Raw genomic sequence first — 26,497 nt, forward strand, 5'->3', positions numbered from 1 at the left:
CATCCCCCGCGAATACGGGGGGTTCACTGTATTAGGTTTTAGTGCTTTTCATGTAGGACCATTATTATTTTTTGGGTAACTGTCATTTACCGCCATGTTTCTACATAACAGTCCTACATCACTTTACCAACTTGTACCTTTTGTGCAGTACCTCACCTCCCACCCCCGCCCCCCTGCTGAACATATGGCTCCCTAGTGGTTACGTAACCCAAGATGGCGGATTTGTTTCCCGTTTACGTTTCTTCGCCCCAATCGCAAGCAACGGTTAGTGTGCAGTTGAGGTAGCCTGTGGCAGTTGATGTTTTTCAGTGTTGCTTTGCTTGCTTTGCATGAGTTTAGGGTAACATTTTGCCCGTCGGCTGCAGTTAAACTGTAATTTACCCTTGAGCTGTATGCGCCAGTGCGGGGGACCCACGGTACCGGTGTGCAGTCTTCGAGGGTCAATTACGCTTTAGTTACAGCCGACCGACAAAATTTTACTTGAAATTCTCGTTCAGCAGGTCAAGTTCTATAGAAAAACGTCAACTGCCATAGACTACCTCACCGCGGAGCGCGGGCTTAGAATTACCAATCCTCTTCAAAAGTCCAGTATCCTTGAAGCTTTTCATGCTAATGAAACTGTGCAATACTTCAACAGACCCAACCCATACTTCCTCAGCCCTGAACAATTCAGAGGAAAATATGCTGCACTGCAGGCTGGGGATAGCCATGACCACTTTCTCACGCATGAAGTGGTGAAGTTTCTCCATACTATACCAGGGAATACAGAAGTACAACTTCATTGTTAAATGGTTAACGAAAACGACAAAACTTACCCGAGCAACACCAATGAGTGATGAATAAATTATGCCTCTGTGAGCAAATGTTTCAGCAAAAAGAAAAAAAAAAACCTTGAGTAATGATGCTATTCAAGAAGAAGCCCAGATGAAGAATTGTAGGTATTATTTTACTTATGGACATTAATTAATTGCTTTCAACATAAAATATTGGTTTTTCTGTTGTATTATGATGTGATTTGAATGATTTTGAGGTTTATTTCCATCGCAAATGAATACTTATCCTTCCCCGGCAAATGATATATACAAAATTAATAAAATTACGACTTGTCAGAATACTGCACCCCCGTCTCCATAGCTAATACGGCAAAACTGCTTACTGATTACAGTTTTGCCGTATTAGCTATGGAGAGGGGGGTGCAGTATTCTGACAAGTCGTAATTTTATTAATTTTGTATATATCATTTGCCGGGGAAGGATAAGTATTCATTTGCGATGGAAATAAACCTCAAAATCATTCAAATCACATCATAATACAACAGAAAAACCTATATTTTATGTTGAAAGCAATTAATTAATGTCCATAAGTAAAATAATACCGAATTTTATAACTAGAAGGCTACAAGGTGGTTCAACCATATTTTCCCAAGATCTTACAATTACAAAGGTCCTGTAGCCCTAACTTACATCAGTACATCCGGTCTAACAACCAATGAGGTATACTGCATAAAGTATAGACAACAAAAGCAAAAAAAGGACTTATAATCATAAAGCTAACATATTTACCCTTGGGGGCTGGCACGTGAAATGTAAAAGACACCTAACTTAAACATCATAAAGTGCAGTCACAATATACCTCCAACAGAAGCTTAAGCAGTAAAGTTACTTGACTGCAAAGCTTAATTAAGTCTTTATAAAAAAAGCAGCTGCCCAATCCCAATAATATTTACCTCCCACGGCGAACAGAACTGTCAAGAAAGTTTCAAGAGCAGATAAAGGTACAAAGATATATAAATTACTTCAGGGGCTAACACAACAATCAAGACTTTCAGGGCTTGATCAAACAAATTGTGATATTCACCTCCAGGTTCTGCGCCATCGCCTCCCAAGGATTTCGATTCTATGCCATCCACCTTTTTCACCTTGTCATTTTTTCAAATTGAAGGCAACGCCTCCATACACGAACTCACATTTCCGCTTCGTGTTTTTCTACTCCAAGAGACCCCCTCTCACTTTGAAAATGTTGAGCGTTCATAAAAGTTTTCTTAAGCAGCGCCTAAGCTTAAATTGAGGTCGTCTTGTTTTGCAATGATCTCATCAAGCTTTCAGTTGTGATTTGCAATTAAAAACATAAGTTGTGACCCATTCTACCTGTCTAGATTAAGCCAGCCTTGTGCTGGCACGGGCCTCTCTAGCTCTGCGGCAGCAGCCCGCAAGTGAACTATTAAATAAAAGTGCGTTGGAAATTCCCAAACAACAACATCAACAACAACAACAAAAACTTTACTATAACACATGACGGGAGCACAGAGTACAACAACGCAGTATAATCTTATCTCTGGAACGAACGACCCGAAATTCCTCGGAACCGTGAAATCGTGTTAGCTCCCTGGCTTGTTGTTTTGGTTCGGGCCAAAACAAAATCATCATGGCCCGGCGTGGACGCGGACGCGAGATCACATTCGATGCCCCCGAGGAGGACGAAAAGAAGAATGAAATCAGCTACATGCAGCCGGAAATACTGCCGGTGCAATTCATGGAGACCATTTTGAAAGAGGTGAGTTGCTACTACTAGTAGTAGTAGTAGTAGTTCCTGTCCATGGCCTCCACTGCCAAGGCCTTTGAGGTATTACGCAGATGCATTTCGTTGCCGAACTTAGGAAGTATTCTTTATTTTGGAGGTCCTTGGTGGAACCGGACGACAAACCCCCCTTGGACCATGTTTGGCCGTAGTTTTGGTGGCCCCCCCCCCTAAGTGGGGCCAGTGGGGAACTGCCTGCGGTTTTCGGGTGGAACCCTTGACTGAGTCTTTCCTAGAATGCCACCCATTTCATGACCTGACCAGACTTTTCCTTCTTAACCTTTCTTACGGCGCCGTGCCCTGACCTGGCTGGGTTGGGGTGGGGCTTTGCCCCCCTGGACCCCCCCTAGCCTACTAAGTAACACTTAACATGCAAACTACCCTCCTTGTCCTGACCTGACCAGACCTTACCTTCCTAACCTAACTTAGGGCGCCATGCCCTGACCTGGCTGGGTTTGGGGGCTTTGCCCCCCCTTGATCCCCCCCAAGTAACACCAAACATGGGAGTCGATGGATTAAGCTTCCGTTCTGAGGTTGTTCCGTCGTTCTGCAAACTACCCTCCTTGACCTGACCTAACCTTACCTGCCTAACCTAACTTGGGTCACCATACCCTGACCTAGCCAGGGGAGCTTTGGCCCCCCAGACACCCCCCCCCCAAAAAAAAAAAATAACAGCTAAATGCACCTGTCTCCTTACTCTGCATACTACCACAATTTTCCCAGTGGTTTATTGGAGGCCCGGTAGGCATTTCAGAGGGAATAGGCTAAATAGCAAGTGTGAAGTTGTAAATTGAGGATTCAGTGTGTGCGTCATCAGCAGCGTTTTACCCTATACCCTAATCGAACTTTTCCTTTGCCTAACCTTGGATGCCTAGCCTGGATGGACTCGCAACATCACACATTCACTGCTGCGCTGACATCATAAGTCTCTCTCTCTCTCTCTCTCTCTCTCTCTCTCTCTCTCTCCGTGCATAGTGAGGGGTCACGACTTATGATGGAGGGGGGGGGGCAAGTCCCCTGCCCATCCAGGGTAAGGCACGGCATCCGAGGGGTAATTCTAAGCCGGCTGTCCGCAGTGAGCTAGACTGTGGCAATTGGCGTTTTTCTATGTTATTTTACTTGCTTTACAAGAATTTAAAGTAATATTTTGTCGGCCAGTTGTAACTAAACTGTAATTGACCTTTGAAGACTGCACGACTTTAATTACCTAACGCAGGGTAGGTCTAAGCCGGCATTCCACGGCAAGCCCCCCCCCATAGCTAATACGGCAAAATTGTAACCAGTAAACGCCTCTAGGATACATTAGTTTGTATTTTTAGGGGTGTTTACTGGTTACAATTTTGCCGTATTAGCTATGGAGGGGTGGGGGGCTTGCCGCGGAATGCCGGCTTAGACCTTAACGCTTTGCCATAGTCTAGCTCACCGCGGACAGCCAGCTTAGAATTACCATCCGAGGTTAGGTTAGGTAAAGATAAGTCTGGCTACGTCATGTCATGTTCCCTCTGAAAAGCCCTCCCCTCCCAGTGGTATGAACAGGAAGAAGGGCAGTACCTGAAATTGGTGCCACAGTGTCATTTTCCCTTCTCAGTTTCTAATGGTTTGGTGAGGCCTGAGTGCGAAACCATGTTTGGTTCTAGAGGATAATTGCAGAACAACGGGTCAGGTTTAGGCTACATTTCGTTTCTACTGCCTCCAGATAAAAAAGTAAAAAATGCGCCAAAGTTTCTTTGGCGTAATCTAGTTTTCAGTATATAATGCTGTATGAAACTCTCAGCCATGACCCGTGAAACTTTCAGCCACGGCCCAGTGGTGGCGTGTGTTGTTGGCACCTGTAGCGGTGCCAGATGGGTGAATGATCAGCGTACCAATTTGCAGTCCTCTAGCCTCGGTAGTTTTTAAGATCTGAGGGCGACAGAAAAAGTGTGGATGGAGAGACAAATAGCCATGTCAATAGTTTTCTTTTACAGAAAAGTTGTGGTGGCTATTCAGCCTAGGTACTTGGAGGGCGTCAGGCTAGAGGGGCCAGGTTCTGCTCTTCATTCTTCTTGCTTCTTGTGCAAGGCAGCAGCTTGGGCCAAGTATATTGTACTGGATTGGCTCGAGATGCGGGTAAGGTACACAGTTGAGCATCCAGCCTTGGAAGAGCTTTGGCTTTTAACTAGGGGTTGGGAGATGGTGGTTGGATTTGAGCTACAGTCTGAATCTGTCAATTTTTACTAACCCAATTTCAGTTGCTTTCTTATAGGGCCTTAGCATTGTGGCATCTCCATCCTAGACCAGGTAGGAGGTTGCAAGAGCTTCCCTGCTTACTATCTTGACTGGGAAGTGACATTTCTGGGTGGAGATTCAGCTTGCCCATCAGTTCGGAAACTACCCTCTCACCAAAGGAGTGAGCGTCTCGCTTAAAAGGGGGTTGTTTTCATTCCCAGGGGAACAAAATACAAGTTTTTAAAGTACAGTAATTTGTATTTTTCCTGGGTATACAAACCAGAGCCTTTTATCATAAACACCTGAACCAGCCTGCCTAGTTCCTGATGCCAAAAGGAAAATGAGGCTTTTTTTTTTTTTTTTTTTTTAGTATAGGAATTACCGTCCTATCTAATTTGGACAACGATGAGATTCCACAAGTCAAGGAAAACCACTTCTACCACGTCTCTTTATTCGGTGAAGTCTACAGAGAAGAAAAAACATAAAATAAATGACAAATAAAACTGCACAAAGTAATGACAAAAATACGAACTGCTAATGGTATAACGAAAATAAAGACAAAATATTTAAATGCAAAGAATAAAATAGATACAACAAAATGCAACTTAATAGTGACTAATACAGTAAATATTAATATCACTCACAAAGTCCACCCGACTGTATGTAAACAGTTATCCAAATTTAAAACAAGAGCGTATTCACTTATGGTCTGTCAGTCAGACCTTGCTACTAAAGACTAAACGTTAAAATATAAACAGCCTGGAAGCAACCACTAGCAAATAGACAGTAACCATATTAATGCTCGTTTAATGGTAAACAGCATTTACAGACACCCAAATCTTTAGAGTAATAAATACTTAAACAGCACAAACAACCGTTTGAAAGTCTGCTACACTATCATTTTATTTTATCAGTTTTTGTATTTTTTTTTTTTTTTTTTTTTTTTTTTTTTATCTTCTTAGTGGCTGATGGAGGTGTAATTTACATTGAATTGTATCTCATTGTCATCATCATCGCCTCGAACGCAACTGTGAAAATCCCACCCCTCATCTTTTTTTTTGTGCTTTATCTTCCACCAATCTCCACTCATCTCCAGCCCCTCTTGTCTTAGTTCAGATCCAAGTAGGTGTGGGTCCTCCAACTCTTATGGTGCCCACAGGAGCCCAGCTGACAGTAATATGTAAAAGAAATGGCTTTACTATATTTCTAAAATGACAGAATCTAGTACAGTATACCCCCCGTATTCGTGTTCTCATGGTTCGCGGACTCACGCATTCGCTGGTTTCTCTGTGGAACACATCTAGCCATCATTCGCGGAAAATTCGCCCATTCACGGTATTTTTCACAGAAATATTCACTAATTACTGTATTTTCATATAATTTTCATGAATAAATGCACTTTTTGTGATAAAACTATTAAAATACTCAGATATAAGCATTTTTACAGGGTTTTTCTTGGTTTAAGCTATCAAAATGGGCAATTCTAAGTGTTTTTAGAGGGGTTTTAAGCATTCGCGGATTTGACCTATTCGCTGGGGGGTGTGGGACGCATCCCCCGCGAATACTGGGGGTTCACTGTAGATATAGTTTCATTGTCATGCAGTGTGTGGTAATTAAAGATTTAATCTTGCTCAACATTGCTTACTCATGTAAATTTTGCCATAGTTATTCATTCTTACTTTTGACAGAGAGGCATCGGTGCGTCCCTGTTAGTGAATGCCGACCGAAAAACTATTGTGAAAATATTTTACAAGCACATCTCGCCCAAATACCAGCGCGAGTACCGTGAAAACAGAAGAGGGAAAATTCTGAAGAGGGCTAGGCAGAAGAGGGAAAGGAAGATTGAGAGCGAAGACTGGAAGAAGTAAGTACGGAGTGGCGATGGTATAAGGCGTGGTATGTTGTTTGTTTCTGGCAAGAATGTCTTTCGAAATTCTGTCCTCTGCGTAGTTTAAAGCTTTTATTGCATGCGCACTTTTACATTTACCCCATTATTGATTTTTTTCACAATTGTAAACAGCATTCGTTGAAATTCTTCTGAAGTCAGAGAATATCCCTTTCCTTATTCATGGAAAACATTTATTGTTCATACAGTGTATACGCAGTATATTGTATACATTTTTGTTCAGCAGTAATCCATTTCCTTAACAGAAGGTAGGTCTTGAGAATAAAACAAAGGTGAACCCACCCGTGCAGAAGGCGTCCGCAACATATCTTACTCTTTGTGCTAATACTTCTGAAAGTCATAGGTTTCTCTAACCTATTATCCTACATGTTTTCCACATGAAACCTATGCTAATCTTTCTTCTCTGTTCTTGCTTGCAAGTTGGTATGTGTAAAATAAACATCTTTCCCTGCTGTAGACAGTCCATACTGATTTTGAAGGAATAACGTGCAGTGATCTTCAGTTTATCTTATAAAACGTATGAAAAGTATATCAGTGGAAATTATTTAGGGGTTAGTATGGTAAATAGCAGGTTTAACGTTTTTGGCCTTTTCCAGGTTGCTTATAGACCCGAAGGATATTAAGAGTAGCTCACATTACTCTTCCTCGAAATATTCAAGTCACGGCAGTTCATCCAGGGATCGTCTTAAGCCTCCGCCCTCTGGTTATAAAAGTGCTCCCAAAAGCCTAGATGATATCATAATAAAAGAGCATAAAGTAAGAAGTAACCGTGCGGAAGAACAGAACAGAGACAAGGGGAAAGACCGAGATAAAAGAAAAGACGACGGGGAGAGACGAAAAGATGACTACATCAGCAGAGACGTTAAGAAAATTAAATTAAGTAGCTCGTCGTCAGAAAAACGGAGGCACGAAGATGTAAGTAGAGGACATTGTGTATTTACGTAAAGAAAAAAGTATGACTTTTGATATCACTGGACTAAAATTAGAAAACTGACCATTTATAAAGCTCCAACTAACTATAGACTCATGTTTTCAGTATCTGTCAGTTATATTTTGCTTGAAGGGTGAAAAAGGAAAAACAACGAGCTAAAGAACGTTGTAGAATTGTTGATGCTATTCTGGTAACTTGTACTCTCAGTTCTTTTTCACCATTATCAAGTACTTTGAAAAATCTAACAAAGTTCCATCACGCTTTGGCAGAATAGATAATTTTCTCCATGAAAATATGCATAGTAATTTTGCTGTGAACATATGGTTATTTCCTAACCTAGGTAAATTATAAGAATAGAAAACCAGTCATTCATTGATTTCACATTGTGAGTCTGTAGTATGTGAATAACAGAAGTAAGAAGTGCTTACGTGCCTTCAAACTCCCTAAAAAATTGAAAGCTGGGCTGATTTTAAGCGGTATCAGCAATTCAACGAAGAAACCAGAGTATATCCTAAAACTAAGTTCAGTATTCATACAATTATATAATCTACATTTTCAGCCCCCTTTGCAAATCATTTAAAGATTAAAATAGATCAATTTATTAACCAAAACCAAAAGTAAGGACGTATGAATTGGTTTTTTGGAAATTCAAGTCAATTCCATGTTCTTAAATTCAAATATATATTTTCCTTTGGAAATACAAACCATTGCCTCTTTTATAGGAGGGAGTACCATTTGCACAAGCTGGAATGATTCTTTTTCTAAACTCCTCTCCTCCTGAAAGGCAGGGATAGGTTGCTCACCTGAGAATTGGGTGTGTGGCCCTAGGACAGACACACCTCATTTGCACATCAATGTTCTAGAAATGGAAGAAGCGTTGCTTATCCTGCAAATTTTCTATTAAAAGTTATGTCATTTGGTAGTTCTGATAAACAACACTCATCACCCATGGTGCACGTTCCAAGTAGAAGGGGACAGGTTCTCTTCTTCACTGGAAGTTGACATTTGTAGATGCATGAGTGGACAGTTCAACAAGCTGTTGGCCTGTCTACTAGGATGTATGTTTTGGCACGTTAGCTCACCTGCTGGGGTCAGGTTATAGGAACAGAGTGGTCCTTACTTCCTCAAATGTTGAGAGGCTGTTTGCTCAGGATTGCTATGCTAGATTTGTTTGCTTTCAGGCTGAACAGAAAGCTTCCAGTATTTTGTTGCCCTGTTCCAATCCCCAGGCAGAGATGGAAGTAGCATTCCAATATCCATGGGGCAACCTGGAAGTCCACACTCCATCATTTAATCTGTTTTGATGGATGATCAACAGAGTTTTGATTGTTCTGGGTTTGCCTCAAGTTGAGTGACATCTAGATCTGCTGACTCCTGGGTAGGGGTCTCTTCAGTCAGTGTCTGTTCAGTAGGTCGCAGACTTTTTCTGACAGGCCCACAGATTCCCCCTCCCCAAGACTGAACATTAGCCCTTCCATTCAGGCAGAAAGACCTTAAAACTTGAAAGAGGAATTTAGAAAGATTCCTAGAGGTAGACAGTGAGGTAAGGTCAGTGATGGAGGTTGGGCTGTGTAGAAAATGACTGGCACTGGTCACCAGCTTTTATAATTGATTATTTGTAGTCCCCAAGATCTTGGTGGGGTTACAGTGTGATGTGTGCAATACACTAAAGGTTTTTTCACAGTCTCTTCAACACCTTTCCTGTGGTCATTTTCACCTAGCTGTACAACGTATCAGTCCAATGTTCATCCGTCACTTATCAATAATCCCTTCAGAGCAGCTTTTTTAGTCAAAAGATGTGGCTCACTGGTATCGGGTAAAATCATCATCAAGATTAATATTTCCCTGTCAGAATTTCCCTTAATGGCATGAGACATGAAATGAGTACTCTCCGCTTGTATTTTGCACCGCCTGTTTGTTGCCAATCTGAAACTAAGGACCTTGAACTGGAAGACTCTGCCTTTCCATCAGAAGTGGAGGAATGTTCACAGATGAGAGTCGTCCTTTCAGATGCGCTGTAGCTATGTACAAAAATCACAATCTCCATCTAAAAGTGGGTTAACTATAAATAAGTATATCATAGTTTAACCAGACCACTGAGCTGATTAACAGCTCTCCTAGGGCTGGCCCGAAGGATTAGATTTATTTTACATAGCTAAGAACCAGTTGGTTACCTAGCAACGGGACCTGCAGCTCATTGTGGAATTCGAACCACATTATAGCAAGAAATGAATTTATATCACCAGAAATAAATTCCTCTTATTCTTCATTGGTCGGTCAGAGATTCAAACTCGCGACCAGCAGAGTTATAGCTGAGAACGGAACCCACTCACCCAACGAGGAACTGGGGTGGTTAATTGTAAGTACTCATTCATGGGACCAAGGCTAATGATGGGTGTGTAACCCATCACCAACCAAGGTAGGGACCCTGCAAGACTACAGAAGTGAGCTCTAAAGTTATTGGAAAACTTGACTTCATCATTGGCCAGCTCCTTGTAGAGAGTCTGGTATTCTCCTTTCCTCTTTTGTACGGACCGGCTCACCTAGACTTCTCTTCCTTCTCTTTTATTTGTTTTCGTCACCTAAAAGGAAAGACATTTTTTCCACAATAAGCTGTAGGTCCCATTGCTAGGTAACCAGTTGGTTCTTAGCCACATAAAATAGGTCTAATCCTTCAGGTCAGCCCTAGGAGAGCTTTTAATCAGCTCTGTGGTCTGGTTAAACTAAGGTATACTTAACTTAGAACAAACATGGAAAAAATATGCATTTGTTATCACTGAACAAACATCAAGGCATTAGCTATGATACACACACACACACACTCATGGAAAGTGTTAGTTAAAGTAAAAAAGTGCTACTGTGATAGAAAGGTCTATAATATGTATGTCCAGTACTTTTAATTGATTCTCAAAAGTTAAATACAAAATGTACTGCAGTGATGATCAGTTAGCATGTAAGAAATGGGTATTTTATTATGAATGAACGAAAGACATCTAAGAGTAGGGTCTTGATTTTGTGTTTAATAGATTGATAGTAAAAGTTTGCTTTTAACATGTGAGAGATTATGATAGGGTACAATATATAAATCCCCTTTAGAGTCCGTAGAAATATGAAATAAAATTAGAGACAAGCAATAAACATTCAAGAGCATTATCAGTTTTTCTAGAAAAGTCAAACACTAACATTACGCTCTTGTCTGTGAATATCTTGGTGACAAGCAGGGAATTTGTGTGCTTATAAAATCATGGGTCAGTTAATGTGTTTTCCAAGAATTTCAATTCTTTGACTTAGTTTTACGTTAGTTTTTTGTATTTTCTGAGTTTTACTTTAGTTTTTTGTGTTTTCTGAATCCTTAATGTATGTTGAGTCTTATTCATGTAGAGAAGTCTCTGTACTGATTGGAAGTGTTGAAACATTACAGAAATAGTGTACTGGTACACAACTATTTATCATTCGTCTCACCCTTTTCAGTTATCCCAAAAATTGCATATTAAGGATGAAGCTAAACATTAAAAGAGTTTCAGCTTTCCTTAGGGCCTAGTATAACCATATCATTGACATATTCAAGAGATTAGCTTTGTCTTTCTTAAAACATTTTAGCATTCAGCATAGAAGTCTGCTATCATCAAGTGCAGTTGGTTTGCAGTACTAGTTTGAATGAGTTAACTAAAACGGCAGAGGTTTGCAAATTGTATCTTCTATTTTCTTCTTTTGCAGAGTTCAAGCGACAGCAAACAGAAAGTCAAATTGAAACGAGATATATCGTGGCCGTAAGTTATATGTTCATTACAGTATATAACTCCTTTGAGTGTCCAAGTAGAGGGGGATCCGTTCTGATGGATTTGTAATTTGGGCTAACCCCTTTCTAATGTATTGTATGTAGTTGTAAGCTCCATTGACATTTTCTAGTAAAAATTACACCTTAGGAGAGTTCTTTGCAGAGATATGTATGTTTGTGATCTCGTTGTCAGAAACGTTTTGTTTAAGTTACTTCACCCTCATCTTTCATGCGTAGTGCATTTTAGTACTGTTGAAGTGGCTCATCATACTTGGACACTATAGTACAATTTGACTGTTAACAGAACGATGTTCTTTTTGTTCCTGTGAGAAGACGTGTGAGTTTGTTACTGAAGCAATACTGTCTGCTGAAGTAGAATCAAAAGATTGACTTTATAGAACTTCAGACCATGTTTTTATCTTTGATTTATCTTATTGGTTTTTAATGTTGTAAATTTGCCAGACCTAATCCACACAGTGTGGAAGGAGTGTTGCTGTAATTAATAGAATACAGCTTCGATTTCGGCTTCACATTTTTTAAGTTATGTTCAGTGTTTTCGGTACTGTAGTTTTGAGAACCTTGGGTGTTGCTATGCTGTAATTTAAATGAAAACACTAATTTAAGAATCATTAGACTGATAAATGTGCATATGCCTATTTTCCTCATGAAAACTGTGTAAGTAGAGTCTATGTAGTTTTGTTTTTAGACATGTGCAGTACACCCACAAGGTTTCCAGAGTATTGCTTGAAGATATCTTTTTTTAGGTTACACATTTATTGACATTTTAACTCTTCAGTTTATATACAGTACACATATATTATTAACCCTCTAACGCCGAGCCTCTATTTACAAAAGTGTCTGTCGTATGCCGGCGGCGTTCGGGAGTTAGCGCCAAAGCCGGAAAAAGTTTTTTCAAAAATCACAGCACGCTTAGTTTTTAAGATTAAGAGTTCATTTTTGCTCCTTTTTTTTTGTCATTGCCTGAAGTTTAGTATGCAACCTATCAGAAATGAAAAAATATCATTATCATATATAAATATTGAAATATATGACAGCGCAACAAAAATATTTCATATATAATTGTATACAAATCGTGCTGTGAGCAAAACGGTTAAAGCTAACAAGTTATTTTTTTATTCTTTGTATTGTACACTAAATTGCAATGATTTTGGTATATAAAAATTGTAAAACGATCAAAGCAACACAGAGAAAATATTATCATAAAATGATGCATGAATTAAATAACGCCAGCTGGACGTAAAAAAAAGTTTTTTTAAAAATTCACCATAAATCGAAATATTGTGCTAGAGACTTCCAGTTTGTTGCAAAATGAAGGTAATTGATTGAGTATTACTAGACTGCAAGTGTTTTAGCTTACAATTGCAGTTTTCGACCATTTCGGTCGAGTTAAAGTTGACCAAAAGTAGAATTTTTCGATTTATCGTGATTTATATGAAAATATTTCAAAACTGATAAAAGCTACAACCATGAGTTATTTTTTGTTGTATTCTACATGAAATTGCGCACATTTCCATATATAAAACTTTATGTAACGACTAAAATAAAACGGTGCAAACATTATGACAAAGAATTTCTGAGATGTTAAGTTACTGTGTGGACGTAAGGAAAAAGTTTTTTTTTTAAATTCACCATAAATCGAAATATTCTAGAGAGTTTGTTCCAAAATGAAGGTACATGATTGACTGTTACTAGAATGTAAGAGATTTAGCTTACAATTGCGTTTTTCGACCATTTCGGTCGAGTTAAAACCGAAGGTTGAAATTTTGGCACTTATTGATTTATATGGAAATATTTCAAAACTGATAAAAATCAACCATGAGTTATTTTCTGTTGTATTCTACATGAAATTGCGCACATTTCCATTTATAAAACTTTTGTAACGTAATATGTTGCAAACATTACGATTAAAATGACCAAAGAATTTCTGAAATGAAGGTACATGACGTAAGGAAAAAGTTTTTTCAAAAATTCACTATAAATCGAAATATTGTGCTAGAGACTTCCAATTTGTTGTAAAATGAAGGTAAATGATTGAATATTACTAGAATGTAAGAGTTTTAGCTTATAATTGCGTTTTTCGACCATTTCGGTCGAGTCAAAGTTGACCAAAGGTTGAAATTTTTTGTAGTTGACGACGGTACATCCACTTGGCACCCAACAGACAATTTTAGTCGACGTACGATACGTCCAGTCGGCGTTTAAGGGTTAGACAAACCAAAGAGTCCTGAACTTGTATATTGGATTTTCACAAAACATAATGCCCAAAATTGTGAAGAAGTGAGCAAGCTGAATATTTGTTATGAATTGATTATAGCTAATAGCTGACAAATAAAGACCACATAGATATCAAAAAGTAAATAAGCAAGTGTAGAAAAGATATGCATTGATTATCCCCACAAGCAACAGAACTCAAACCTGAGAGTAAAAGGTCATTGTCCACCCCAAGACTAGAACGTTTGTTATTTGATTGCCACCTTGTGTAAGGTAATAAGTCGAATTTACCAGGTTAGGCTAACCAAGTTGCTACAAATAGCAACTACAAATAAAAACGCCAGTCAGTTGAAGATAGTACTGAGTACTCCTAAATATCCATATGTTTACTTTATTTCCAAGCAGTGCACTGAGGGAACTTGCTATGGAAACATGTTTAATGAATGATAGGACATGATTTACCATCTTGTAAAAGGAAGGTTTATTTTTAATCGATCTTCCTAAGATTTCATTATTTTGGTGTATTAATTTTTCACTGGGTTTAGATGCAGAAGTAATTAACTTTTATAAATGTTGAATAACCAGTAATGACAATCTTTTTAGTATACTGTAGGAGGTTTTCAAATTTTAAGCCTTTGGGTAAGACCTCAGGCTGCTTTACTTTTTTAGACTTGTACGCAACTCAGGCTTGGTTTTGGTGTTTGTTATATTTGAACCTTGTGAGCAAGCATGAGAGAATGTCTCTGATGACTAGCTAGAGAGAGTAATAAAAACTGTTGTAGCTTTTCTTTGTTAGTTTGTTACCTTTGGGTGGGAAAGTATAATCATCATTATCGTGGACTTCGACACTGAGTGAAACACAGGTTGTCTGTGAAATTCTGTCACTCATATCTTTCTTGTGCTTTGTCTTCTACAAATCTGTACTCATCTCCAGCCTCCCTTCTCACAGGCCTCATCAAAGTAGTACTTGGTCCTACAGCTTTTGTGGTGCTCACAGGAGCCCAGCAAACACTTCTATAGTCATCTTCCTGGGGTTGTACGAAGGACATGCCCCATCCATCGCCATTGCCTCATGTACATACAAAACATCTGTAATTTATTATACAGTAATTCACTGTCCTTTCTAAAGTTTTATTTTCAAATCAACAAAATGTTTTACCTATAATTTCACTGTCATACCATGATCCATGTCTGTATAACAGCACAGATTGTACTAGACGTGTATAATCATACTTTTGTATGCAGTTTCAGTCTGCAGGTATTTCCCAATTTATGATGTTTCATTTTACGGTAAATCAAGTTTGCGATGGGGTTAGCAGTTCTGATGATCTCGAAATTACGAAGCAGTACTGATACGACAATACTGAAAATATTTTAAATTTCGCACGCAAGGGGCACAGCCAGCAGCATACGATGGCATCGTCAACTGCATTAAAGGATACATATGTACAGTGCTGAGAGAGAGAGAGAACTGAGGCATGTTTACATTAAAGCCTAATACAGTAACACACACACTCTTCCTCTATTTGGTTTATATTTTATGCTGTAGTATCCACCATCATTCCCAACCAGACCTAACTAAATTTGAGTCTGTAAATGTAAAGATAATAGTTCCTCCAGCACCAGAACTTTCCTTTTCTTGGCATGTATATACACACTTGTGCTATCTGTTCAGAAAATATGCATAGAGCCATGAACATCATAAGCAGTGTACAGTTAGTGGAGCACGTAATGCAAGCAGACATTCAGTTGATGATACAAACCTGAAAATAGGTTGAAATATTTGTATTAGATTTTGACAAAAAAGGGCTAGCTGCTTGGAATGCCAGTATGGGGGTGGGGACCCTTTCACAAGATGGCCACCAGGTTGCCCATAGTGTGTGACGGATGCCACAAAGTAGCAAAAGGAATGAAGGATGTGATATTAAGAAACAAGATGGCCAAAGACATGGAGAGGATAAGGCCATGGCAAACTGATTAATTAAGTAAGAAAAGGTGTTGGCGCTGCCTGTTAAGTTGAACGGCTTATTGGGGAAAAAGGAAATAGCTGAGTGTTGGAGTGAAGTTCACCCTCCTGTGGATGACCGTAGGCTACTTAATATACACTGAAATTCCAAGAGTTTCTGTAAGTGACATGAAAGAGGCTTTGCATAGCCTAAAGTTAACTAGCGCCCCAGGGTTTGATAACATAACTGGGGAGCATTTAAAATATGCTCATCCTGCCCTGTTTATTCACCACAGTTTTTTTATATACTCTTTTGTTTAATCACAGTTATATGCCAGGAATTTTAACTACATAATATCAAAATATGTTCTGTAAGGGAAGAACAGCAGAAGTGTCTATCAGATATGTCTAATTATAGGCCAGTAGCTTTGGTATCCATTATATCAAAACTATTTGAAAGTATAATTTTACAGAGATGTCAGAAATATTTTGAAACAACGAATAACCTATTTGCTTATAAAACCTCTCATAGCACAGATATGGCTTTGTTTTTCAAAACAAACCGTAGAGTTGTATCGTTCTAACAGTACCCTGTTTCTCTTTGTTCCATGGATCTCTCGAAAGAAAGCATTCGATCGTGTTTGCCATAAAAAGAAGTTTGATATTTTAAGGCAGAGAAAAATACCACTATATAATAGAAATACTAAAAAATGGTATGCAACCCAGAGGTTTAGAGTAGCATGGGGAAACTCCCTTTCCTCACCATTTCAGACAAAATGTGGTATTAGGCAAGATAACATTCTGTCTGCTTTATTTTTTGCAGTTTATACGGATGGTTTAACCAGAAAGTATTGGAAAAATGAGGGAGGATGTACTATAGGTGAAAACAGAATTAATCACATTTTATATGCTGATGAAAAGCCCTTCAAAAACATATCAATGTGTGTATGCTGTGGTTTGAAGAACACTACCTTATAGTTAACGCTGAAAAGACCAAAGTAATGATAGTCAAACAGAAAAGATGCACTAACTATGGAGATTCAGAGTTGTACGTGGATAAAGAGAAGTTGGAAGTCATCCAGTCGTTTAGATACAGTGCATAGGTATGCATATCAACTGTGACCTTAGGGACAATGAGTATGTCACACCGTTATGCCACTGTCAGTGTATGAGAGGCAATCTGTTGCTCCCGAGTTATCATAAGTGCGATGGTAATGTTAAAGTTCACCTGTTTAAATCATTCTGCACCTCACTGTATACTAGTATTCCACCCGTGCCAGAAAGTAGAAAGGATACACTAAAACTTTATGGCTGTTGTAATAATTCATTGAGACTTTTTATGAATATGGACAACTTCTGTGGTACTGCAGAACATTTTGTTGAATTGGTATTCCTACATTTCAAGAACTTTTAAGGAAAAATACAGTTAGTTTGTTCCCTCAGCTAAGTCAGACAAATAATAGTCTTCCTAAAGCATTTTTGAATTGTACGTCTTAAAAGGAAACAGTTAGCTATCTGGTTCATAATTACAGTATTTTATGTTACATAATTTATTAAAATTATAAAAAAAAAAAAATTTTTAATGTGAAATTATTTTATATAGGTATGACTATTTATGCAATATTCTCTGTAAAGCTCTTTTGCAAAGATAAGTATATGTAAAACTATTTAATGTATATGGTTTATAGCTGGAATAAAGGATTCAGTTCAATTCCATTCAGTGCAATGTATATTTATCCAAATATGTTAATTATGGTTACATTTTATGGTTTTGTGTCACGATACTAAATTTTGATGTGAAAGCATATGCCATGTAATTTGGTGCTAATTATCCACCTGATGAAATCTGACAAGGCCAACTGTCGACGTCCTCTGTTTGTTCCAGAGAGGAGAGTTTGTTCAACAGTCCCTTATTGCTTCCAGCCTTGGTATCTTTAGACACTCCAGGTTTCCTTCCAATCATATGCACATGTCTTACCTATCTTGCTTCATCTGTTTACATCCAGATACTTGTAAGAAAATATTACTATTATATCTTCAGAGCCACATTCTTACTCATATACCATCGACTTTCTTTTCTTGCAGCAGTTTCACATAACTAACCTCAGTTCAGTACTATATTGTTGACAGACATCATCTATAAGGCAGTCCGTGGTTAACAGCGGGGGGGTTCTGTTCCCGGCCGTCGCCGAAAATCCAGTTAACGGCATCGCTAGACAAGTGCCGTCATACCGGAATGCCACTACCCAATACCGCCGGTAAGCGGGGACTGCCTACGGTACCATGCTTCACTCACAGCAGTTCCTCGTTGGGCGAGCGGGTTCCGTTCTCAGCTACCACTCTGTTGGCCGCGAGTTCGAATCTCTGGCCGGCCAATGAAGAATAAGAGGAATTTATTTCTGGTTATAGAAATTAATTTCTCGCTATAGTGGTTCAGATTCCACAATAAGCTGTAGGTCCCGTTGCTAGGTAACCAATTGGTTCTTAGCCACGTAAAATAAATCTAATCCTTCGGGCCAGCCCTAGGAGATCTGTTAATCAGCTCAGTGGTCTGGTTAAACTAAGATATACTTTTTTCACTCACAACCCATCTTCTCATCCCATAAGTTAGCACCTGCATCTACTGTCTTTATTCTTGATTTCTCAAATAACACATTCAATAAAAGTTAACAGCCATGGAGGCAACATGCCCCACTTTTACGAGAAAAAATTTCCTTGGAACTTTTCACTCATCGGGATATACCTTATTCACACATTAGTATTTTAGGTTTGATGTGACCTCTTTGACTCCTTACTCTTTCTCATTCCTGTTGTGTAGCAGTATTTTATGTGAAATCCAAAGGCTTTGAGTTAAGAACCCACTTGAAAAAAGATATAGATTTAAAAAAAAAAAATTTACACTAAAACTGGGACTATCTAGCAAAAAAATGTTGATGACTGTTGAAGTGTGTTTTAGTACTTAAAAATATATTCTTTCTGCGTTGACAACCGCTGCAGAATTGTGAATGAAACATAATTCTGTTAAAGTGGTTATTGTAAATATTGTAATCTTTACTCTTCTGAAAATTTAGCAGTTATGGTTAGAGTCAATTTACTGTTGTTATTTACGCTGTACATCTTGTATATATCTGTGCCCTTCATTGTACTATATATCCAAATATACTTGACAGGTTTTGATACCATGCTTTGTATGTAGGCTACAGATTTGTGAACTATTTTATCAAAGACAGTTTATTACTTCAAAGTTTAAAAATGAATGTCAGTTTACTTCAAACTTTAACAAGGGACAGTGCGTAGTACAAGATCTGAAAGAACAGCTTGTTTGGTTGCAGGCATTGTAGCTTCATTTAAATGGTATGATTTTTTCACCATTCTAAGGCTTCTTTTTCATATATCAGTGTTTTTGACTGGTTAAAGGTTGTCCTAGCACTCATCTGATAGGAACTTGTCTTTACAGTGTGGGCTAAGAATGTTTAGGTTAGAGCAGAAGATTCCAACAGAACAAAGGTTCATCCAATTCACAGCAAAATGTAGCGAGATCAGTGTGAGAATTTTGTAGTCACATTAATTCTTGCCTTTCTATTTTGTTTCGTTTGAAGGCAGTTGTAAAGTTTAAGGATGTGCTCTCTGAAAGTTTGAATTGGTTGGTATTGCTTTTTCAGATCACACAACAGTTTGTATGTGACACATGCTGATTTATCAGATAAAATTAATTGTTGACATTCCTTTAGTTCTGAAAGAAGGTCTTTTGTTCCCTAAAGTATCACCTCACTTAACAAGGAACAGTTTTTGAGGGAAAATTTTTCTGTTGTAGAAATATTCTACCTTGAAAGCAATATGGACAGTTTTATGGCTTTTTCATGCTTTAAAGGTATTTTCATGATTTTGTGTGCTTAAATGATTGTTAGATTAAGGTGAGTGCAATATTGAATTTCTTTACATTTACAGGTGTTTATATTTACTGTGTGTACAACTGTACTTCATGCAATATTGCTGTACTGTTACAGCATAGATTTAGGTAAGCAATACTGTAAACATGCCTCACTGTAATGTAAAGTAGCAATAACAAAGAGCTTCTCATACACTGTGAGGAAGCACTGAAGAGTACTGTAGGTCAGGTTTGTTTATATCATGCTGCCCAGTGTTCTCGAGGACTTAACATTGATAATGTCTTTTACAGAACAGCCTGTATACTGTATGTTTGTAAACTTTCCAGTACAGTGTGTTAAGACATGTATGAACCTTCTCTAATTAGACTCAGTGTGTAAGAGGGCCTGGAAAAATTGGTGGTTGCTCTGAAGCAACCGAAATTATCGGAAAATCTATAAATAACTGTAATTGTTGAGATTAATTTTGATGTCTCTTGTCTTACTTCATACATAGTTTTTGATATTTGTGACCTATGCAACAGTACAGAACAGAAAGAGAACTTGGTATTATTACCTGACAAGACCCCAAGTGTGTTATTACTGAAGCTACAGCTTGAAATTATGTCATCATAAAGTCTTTCATCTAGACCACTGTTTCATTTCTAGACTCATGGGTCTGCCTCAGCGCATTTGTTCTTGAATAAGGGGTAAACGCTAGAACGAGACGAACTGAAAGGCGTTAGGGAGTAAGGTGGGAAGATAACGAATGTAACACGAAAAGAAAGACCACAAAGAATACAGGCGAAGGCGTAGCAAAGCTGGCGAGAGCTTGTGTAGTTGAAGCTAAGGAATTGGTATTCCTTTTTCAGTTCCATTTTACTTGTTTTATTTGATTTTGGTGTTTGTGCGTCTTCTGTGCAGGCATTCTTATAGATTAAGCCAAAAGATGTTGTGTAGATGGAAAGTTAGTAACAGCCTGCACCTTCAAAGATATGGGCAATGGATTGGCTTCCTGAAAGATGGTGCTAGGGGTAGTTTTTAGAAATGAGTAAGGTAGGAGAGTAAAATAAAGGAAGTGCACTTGAGACTTTAATTCACATTTATGAAAGATGATTTTATCATCTCATAAACTATAGTCAGTTGGAAAGTGACCCTTTCAAGATTAAAATCAGTTGGAAAGTGTTGGTGTTTCTAGTTGGAGGAATTAGCACAGATGAACTCCTGGTCCTTTTCCGCCAGCACGAACCATTGACGATAAGAATGAAGCATAAGTTGCCGTGCCTGTGACTGCGCCCGGTGCTGCTGGATTGTTTCGAACTGTTTTCACGTTGAAGTTCTTTCCAGCCACTTCTGGTCCTGTTACGTCTACCTCAACAACATGCCAGTCTGTTAATCTGCAGTAGTAAAATTATACACATCTTATACTGCAGTATTATTTTTTATAGTTCAAAAAATAGTGCAGCTTGTGCGTTTATAAAAAGATCTTATTGTTCTATATTATCACAAATGCCATACAATATTCCCTTAGAATTTAACTTGAAGTCTTTTAAGTTCCAAGAAACAACTGGAAGTGTTATTCACACAACTATTGTCAATCTCACTTACTTCGGATCTGAAATGAGGCAGCCTTGCACCCCATTAAAGCCTAAGTTATGTGCAGCCATGGCAGCAGCTGCCATAGTGTTGACATTGTTTGGCGCCAGAGGGCATAGTTCGCGTACTGGTCCGTCGTAGAGTACTACAGCTTCTGTGCCGTGAATGCTGTCATTCTTAGCCTTTAGGGTCCCTTCCAGTTTAAAGCAGCTTGGGTGCTTTTTCATTGTAACTTTTAGGGCCTGGAACAGGTAACAAATTGATTAGAAATAAAAATTAGAAGAGAGAGCTCTGTGAAGTTGTACTGAAGAAAGTATCATTTTGATATTGGAGATGAGGATTACAAACCACTGCTTCCACAGTGGCACAGTAAGTGGCATAAGCAGTGAGACCAGTGCCAAAATTCCTATTGAGACATCAGTCATCAGCCACTATGCACTCTGTCCCAAAATCCATAACTTTTTTGGTCTAATTATGAGATGTACTTGCATTATTCTTTTGTTAACCTACTCCTTTCCTTCATTATTTTTCATCCTTGGGTGTCATCCACGTTTTTATTTGTTTTGTTTTGCATGCTGTAAGCATAGTAGGTCTTGATTTTGCATGCTCTAGGTATAGAAGGGTCTTGTTTTATTTTGCATGCTGTAAGTATATTAAGGTCTTGTTTTATTTTGCATGTTGGAATGCTGTAAGCATAGTAGGGTCGTGTTTTATTTTGTGTGCTGTAAGTATACTAGGGGTCTTGTTTTATTTTGCATGCTGTAAGTATACTAGGGTCTTGTTTTCTTTTGCATGCTGTAAGTATATTAAGGTCTTGTTGTATTTTGCATGCTGTAATCCTGTAAGCATAGTAGGGTCTTGTTTTATTTTGTATGCTGTAAGTATACTAGGGTCTTGTTTTATTTTGCATGCTGTAAGTATACTAGGGTCTTGTTTTATTTTGCATGCTGTAATCCTGTAAGCATAGTAGGGTCTTGTTTTATTTTGTATCCTGTAAGCATAGTAGGGTCTTGTTTTATTTTGTATCCTGTAAGCATAGTAGGGTCTTGTTTTATTTTGCATGCTGTAAGCATAGTAGGGTCTTGTTTTGTATGCTCTAAGTATAGTAGGGTCTTGTTTTCTTTTGCATGCTGTTTGCATATGAGGGTCTTCATTGGATTTAATTAGCATATTAAGTACCTTTTGTAAGTGTTGTGATCAATATCCAGTACATTTTAGAGCGGAAGCTATTTATTCACTAATAATTTTTGTTATTTTCCTGTTACTTTTAAATTTTACATATGATTTTCTTGCGTTTCCTCTCCATTCTTGTTTACACATTGTTTTGGTACAGTAGACCTATGGCTTATTGGACTCCAGGATAACAGATTTCATAGATTATCTAGCAGCACCACAAAATATGCCCCCAAAAATATCAGTTTGGTAATAAAACATGCAAAGCAGTATCGAGTGTATGATTTCAGCTCTCATTATAAATTTGCTGGAATTTCTGAATCCTAGTGCATATCCTGACTTAGGATACCCAAGGCTGTTAGCTCCCGTGGTTTTTGTCCTCGGCCGATTGTATCAACACGTAATCTTTATGATTTCTTTGCATACCAGTCCTTTGTCTCGTGGCCTACGTGATTGTGTTCATCGTGTACCCAAATGTATGATTTTTTAAATCACGTGATTGAATTACTAATTGTCGTGTTATTGCAAGCAGTAACACACATGACTGTGAATTAGACTGAAGTTAGACCTTCAGACTAAATGCCCTTGAGCCTGCACTGAACAACGGGTCATTTTGTTGCACACCCTACACTTCTAAACCAAGCAAGGATTGAATTGAATGTTTATTATTGGGAAAAATTCTGTATGTAGATGTAAAATGTCAGCTTCTATGGGGGAAGGGTCTCTTGTTGCTGAGGTGACAGTTCTGAAATTGAATGGTTGAATGTCAGGTTAAGATAGGAATATGATTGGGTATATTAGTAGGCATTGCTTGGTGACCTAAAGTGTTATCTCTTAGGCTGAGGGTCTAAATAAAGGGTAAATGTGCTGAAGTCATTGTAAATGATAGGTGGAGTTATGTCTAGTGTTTTAAAGGGTCATGGTCTAGTCCAGCCATTAAAGTGAGAAGTTACTCACACAATTTTTTTGTCTCTGAGATCCTCACTTCTTAAGATTATAATTTGTCAAAATGATCGTCTATAGGGTCAGAATTTTGGTATAGCCATCTTCAGTAATTGCACTTTGGAAAAGCATATGTATTTGAGAAGGCAGTCAAAAACGGCAAAGTTGTGCTGCCTGAAGAGATTATGTTGGACCATTTCCCAAGAACTTTGAACAGTTGAATGTTGCATGAATCTCCCTATAACTACTGACCAATGGCATTGTGATTTCTCAAAGATAAAGTGGAACTGTCTGATTATATTCAAGTGTTTAATATTTCCAGACATATTTTGTGAATATGTTTCGTTTGATATTTTATGTTAAATGGATGAGATTCATTCTTATTTAGAAGTCCCAAAATCTTGATAAATGTTGATAGTGGGTTAAGAACATTTGGAACAAACTTTGATCAGGGTGGAACTCAGCGTTAGTGTATGAGTGTTTGTTGCATTTGTAAGAGTTTTGCAGCACTTGATAGAAGTGGACCTCCCAGGCTGTCTACCAAGAAGCTTGTTTGATTATTTCATTCTCATACTCAGGGTAATTTTGAAGTCTACATTTCATCAACCATGACAAAGCAAAACCTATAAATGTCCCTTTATGATAAGGGCTCTTTATGTATTTTATGTTTTGTGTATTAATTTTTTTTATACCTGGTATGAACAGTGAGTAAGCTTCCTACAATCTTGATCTTTGCCTGCCAACTCTTTCATCAGAGCCTTTGTTATTCCTACAAGGAAAAGTGTTATTACTTTGATGATCCTTGCAGTGAATGTTCAGTAAACCGTATTCCAATAATACCTGAAACAAGTAATAGAACTTTTACCCCAATAATTGTACGAAAAGGGAGAATTATACTCAAATCTGTGACCACTCAGTCTCACCAAGCTTGAAAGGTAGATTTATCGCATTAATTCTTCAGGTTCTTTGTCTTTTTCTGCTTAGAAATGTGAATACTTTGGTTGCCTTGCCATTGTACTGTTTATCCTCAGTGGTTGCTTTGTCTTGTTGGGTATCACTACTGGGATAACTTCATTAAGAGAGGATAATGACTTTGCATAATACCATTCACCAAATCTCTGTTACAGAAGGAAAAAATAAGATCAGGTCCCAGAAAGTGCACCCTCTTAGAAAGAACCCCTTTCAGATCGAAACGTGAGCTCATTTATCCTATTTAGGAAAGATAAATTAGAAGTGCCCGTTACAAAGCTTGTAAAGTATGGTTTCAAAATACTGTGCCGTAATATAAATGAGTGATTCTTATTCTATTGGTGGCATTACTTCGGTAATAAGCAAAGTTCATTTTTTTTTTAAATACTGTATTATAAAGGCGTGACTTGTTCTATTTCTCTTTATAGTAAATTAAGCGTTAGTGGTCTTACATTTTTTTATTGACAGCTTTTATGTTTAGCAAACACGGCTAAATATTTTTGGTGTCATACCTTATTCTGAGTCATCGTAGTTTTATTTTATACGGTAGTTTAAAGGGCCTGTATGCCTACTGATAGGAGTTTGAAGAACAGAAATTATGCAACAGAACCCTGACTAATACTTACCTTAAGAGTCCCTCTGTCAGCCATCTTTAGAATGTCTTCCCCACCCCAGAACGCCCCAGCTGGGATATATAATCCATGGGACGTGGCCGCTTTCGTAGAGCATCCTCGGTTTCTTGTGAAGCTAAAGCAGTCGGGGAACCAACAAGATAGTCTGCTATTTGTAAGAAATGTGGACCATACTGCAATAATGAGAAGATTGCTCTATAATATGAATCAGAAGGACACTGCAGATATTTGAGGAGAAAGATTAGTCCTTGAATTGTAATATATTTAGGTGAATAATAATAATAATAATAATTACATTATCTCCATGTCATAAATATTAATGTATGATCATAATTTATAAATTAACAGCTTGCATGTACTTTGGATTACTGTCATTCCATTTTGTAAATTTGTATTTCTAAAAGTAAAAACCCAGGAAATATTAAAAACATCCTGCTTGATATTACACTCCTTAACATAAGGAAAAGGTAGTAATTTACGCAGTACAGCAATAATATTCCTTTATTAATGGTGAGGAGGAATGAGAAAACATTGGAAAATATTTTGGGAAGAGGAGATGTGTCTGAGTCTAATACCTCACCCAGTTCCACTGGACAGTGAATAAATCAGGCAATACCAATGAATGCATGATACTTATGGCTAATGTCATTCAATTTTATTACAAAGCTCAGTGTCGGAACTTTGCTTGCCAAGGTCTACAGCAATTTCAGCATTGTTCTGCAATTTGAGAAAGGGGGCGCACAATACTTGAAACTCTGTAGCATGAAACAACGTCCTTTATGTATATTATGCTTCTTTTAATTTGTTGTTTTTCATGTCTAATGCTCATGGGCTTTTCTGGAGAACAAATATGAATATTTTTTTAGTTTTCTCCTCATTGGTTAACTGCTGTTAAGGGAGTGTATGTGATGCTGTAAGTCGTTTTGTATCCGTAGTTCTTTATAGAACACCATTATACTGTAGTTACTGTTCCCATTAACATTTTCAATTTTGGGGATTAGAAGTGACATGGATTCTCTCTTTGATCATTTTAGCCTACCTTCTCAGAAATGGCAGGGTGAGCAACTTCAACAATTAAATCTGGGTTGAACTGGCCACATTCCTCCAAGTCTTGACAGATGTATCTGGAGAAAAAAATTTTTTTTTTTAATATTCCATTGTTTGGCATGTCACAATTTCTATCTGAAACTGAAATACTGTTAGCTTACCTGTTTTCAATAACTTTCTCCACAACTGAAGGGGTCCTGTTCCACACAAAAGCCAACTCTAGGTCTGATCGTTCCAGAACAGCATTTGTTCAGATATTTCCCTGAAAGCATAAAATTTTACTTCAGTCTTGTAATTTAGCACTAATGAAAGGGAGTTTAGGTTGAACAGATTTTAATAAAAAAAAAACTATTTAAGAATAAACTTTGCAGCATTATCATCAAAAGGTGCAAGTTGAAGTCCACAACTTGTAATTCTATACACAAGCCAAAAAGAAAAGATATTTTACAAAGAGGAATCAATTAAAATCAGGGAAATCTGAGTAGTGTTCTTTGCTAAACTTATATGATAGAGGACTCTTAGTATTAAAGGTGGAACACCGTTATTGTGGAAAGGTAGACCTTAGAAGAGTTACTGTTATTTATGTTACCTTGGAAGGACACAAGACTGTATCAAGTGGGTATTGCATGGGCAATAAAAAGAAATTAACTGTAACAGCCTGAATGAAGTGGAAAGATATTGCTAGTAATAGTTAG

General features: G+C 37.9%; 2 protein-coding genes across 2 annotated transcripts; one reads left to right on the top strand and one right to left on the bottom strand.

The window, feature by feature from the left end:
- Nucleotides 1–2,184: 2,184 nt before the first annotated feature.
- Nucleotides 2,185–14,418, top strand: LOC136845121 (ashwin-like). The gene is made up of 5 exons (XM_067114960.1): nucleotides 2,185–2,553; nucleotides 6,474–6,649; nucleotides 7,288–7,606; nucleotides 11,340–13,091; nucleotides 13,445–14,418. The coding sequence occupies exons 1-4, from the start codon at nucleotides 2,425–2,427 to the stop codon at nucleotides 11,394–11,396; spliced, it is 681 nt and encodes a 226-aa protein (XP_066971061.1). The 5' UTR covers nucleotides 2,185–2,424; the 3' UTR covers nucleotides 11,397–13,091; nucleotides 13,445–14,418.
- A 6,103-nt stretch (nucleotides 14,419–20,521) lies between these two features.
- On the bottom strand, nucleotides 20,522–26,049 carry LOC136844752 (aspartate dehydrogenase domain-containing protein-like; the record flags this gene model as incomplete). The annotated part of the gene is given in 6 exon segments (XM_067113986.1): nucleotides 20,522–20,840; nucleotides 21,052–21,281; nucleotides 24,750–24,841; nucleotides 24,844–24,928; nucleotides 25,795–25,879; nucleotides 25,964–26,049. Coding segments are annotated over 6 exon segments (768 nt in total), but the record flags the coding sequence as incomplete, so codon positions are not given.
- Between the last annotated feature and the right edge of the window lie 448 nt (nucleotides 26,050–26,497).

Source organism: Macrobrachium rosenbergii, chromosome 13 (assembly GCF_040412425.1).
Source record: "Macrobrachium rosenbergii isolate ZJJX-2024 chromosome 13, ASM4041242v1, whole genome shotgun sequence".
Taxonomy (NCBI): domain Eukaryota; kingdom Metazoa; phylum Arthropoda; class Malacostraca; order Decapoda; family Palaemonidae; genus Macrobrachium; species Macrobrachium rosenbergii.

Coding starts and splice junctions, on each gene's coding strand:
- LOC136845121 (XM_067114960.1), top strand. CDS start 2,425: ATGGCCCGGCGTGGACGCGGACGCGAGATCACATTCGATGCCCCCGAG. Junction 6,650..7,287: donor GAGAGCGAAGACTGGAAGAA/GTAAGTACGGAG, acceptor GGCCTTTTCCAG/GTTGCTTATAGACCCGAAGG. Junction 7,607..11,339: donor AAAAACGGAGGCACGAAGAT/GTAAGTAGAGGA, acceptor CTTCTTTTGCAG/AGTTCAAGCGACAGCAAACA.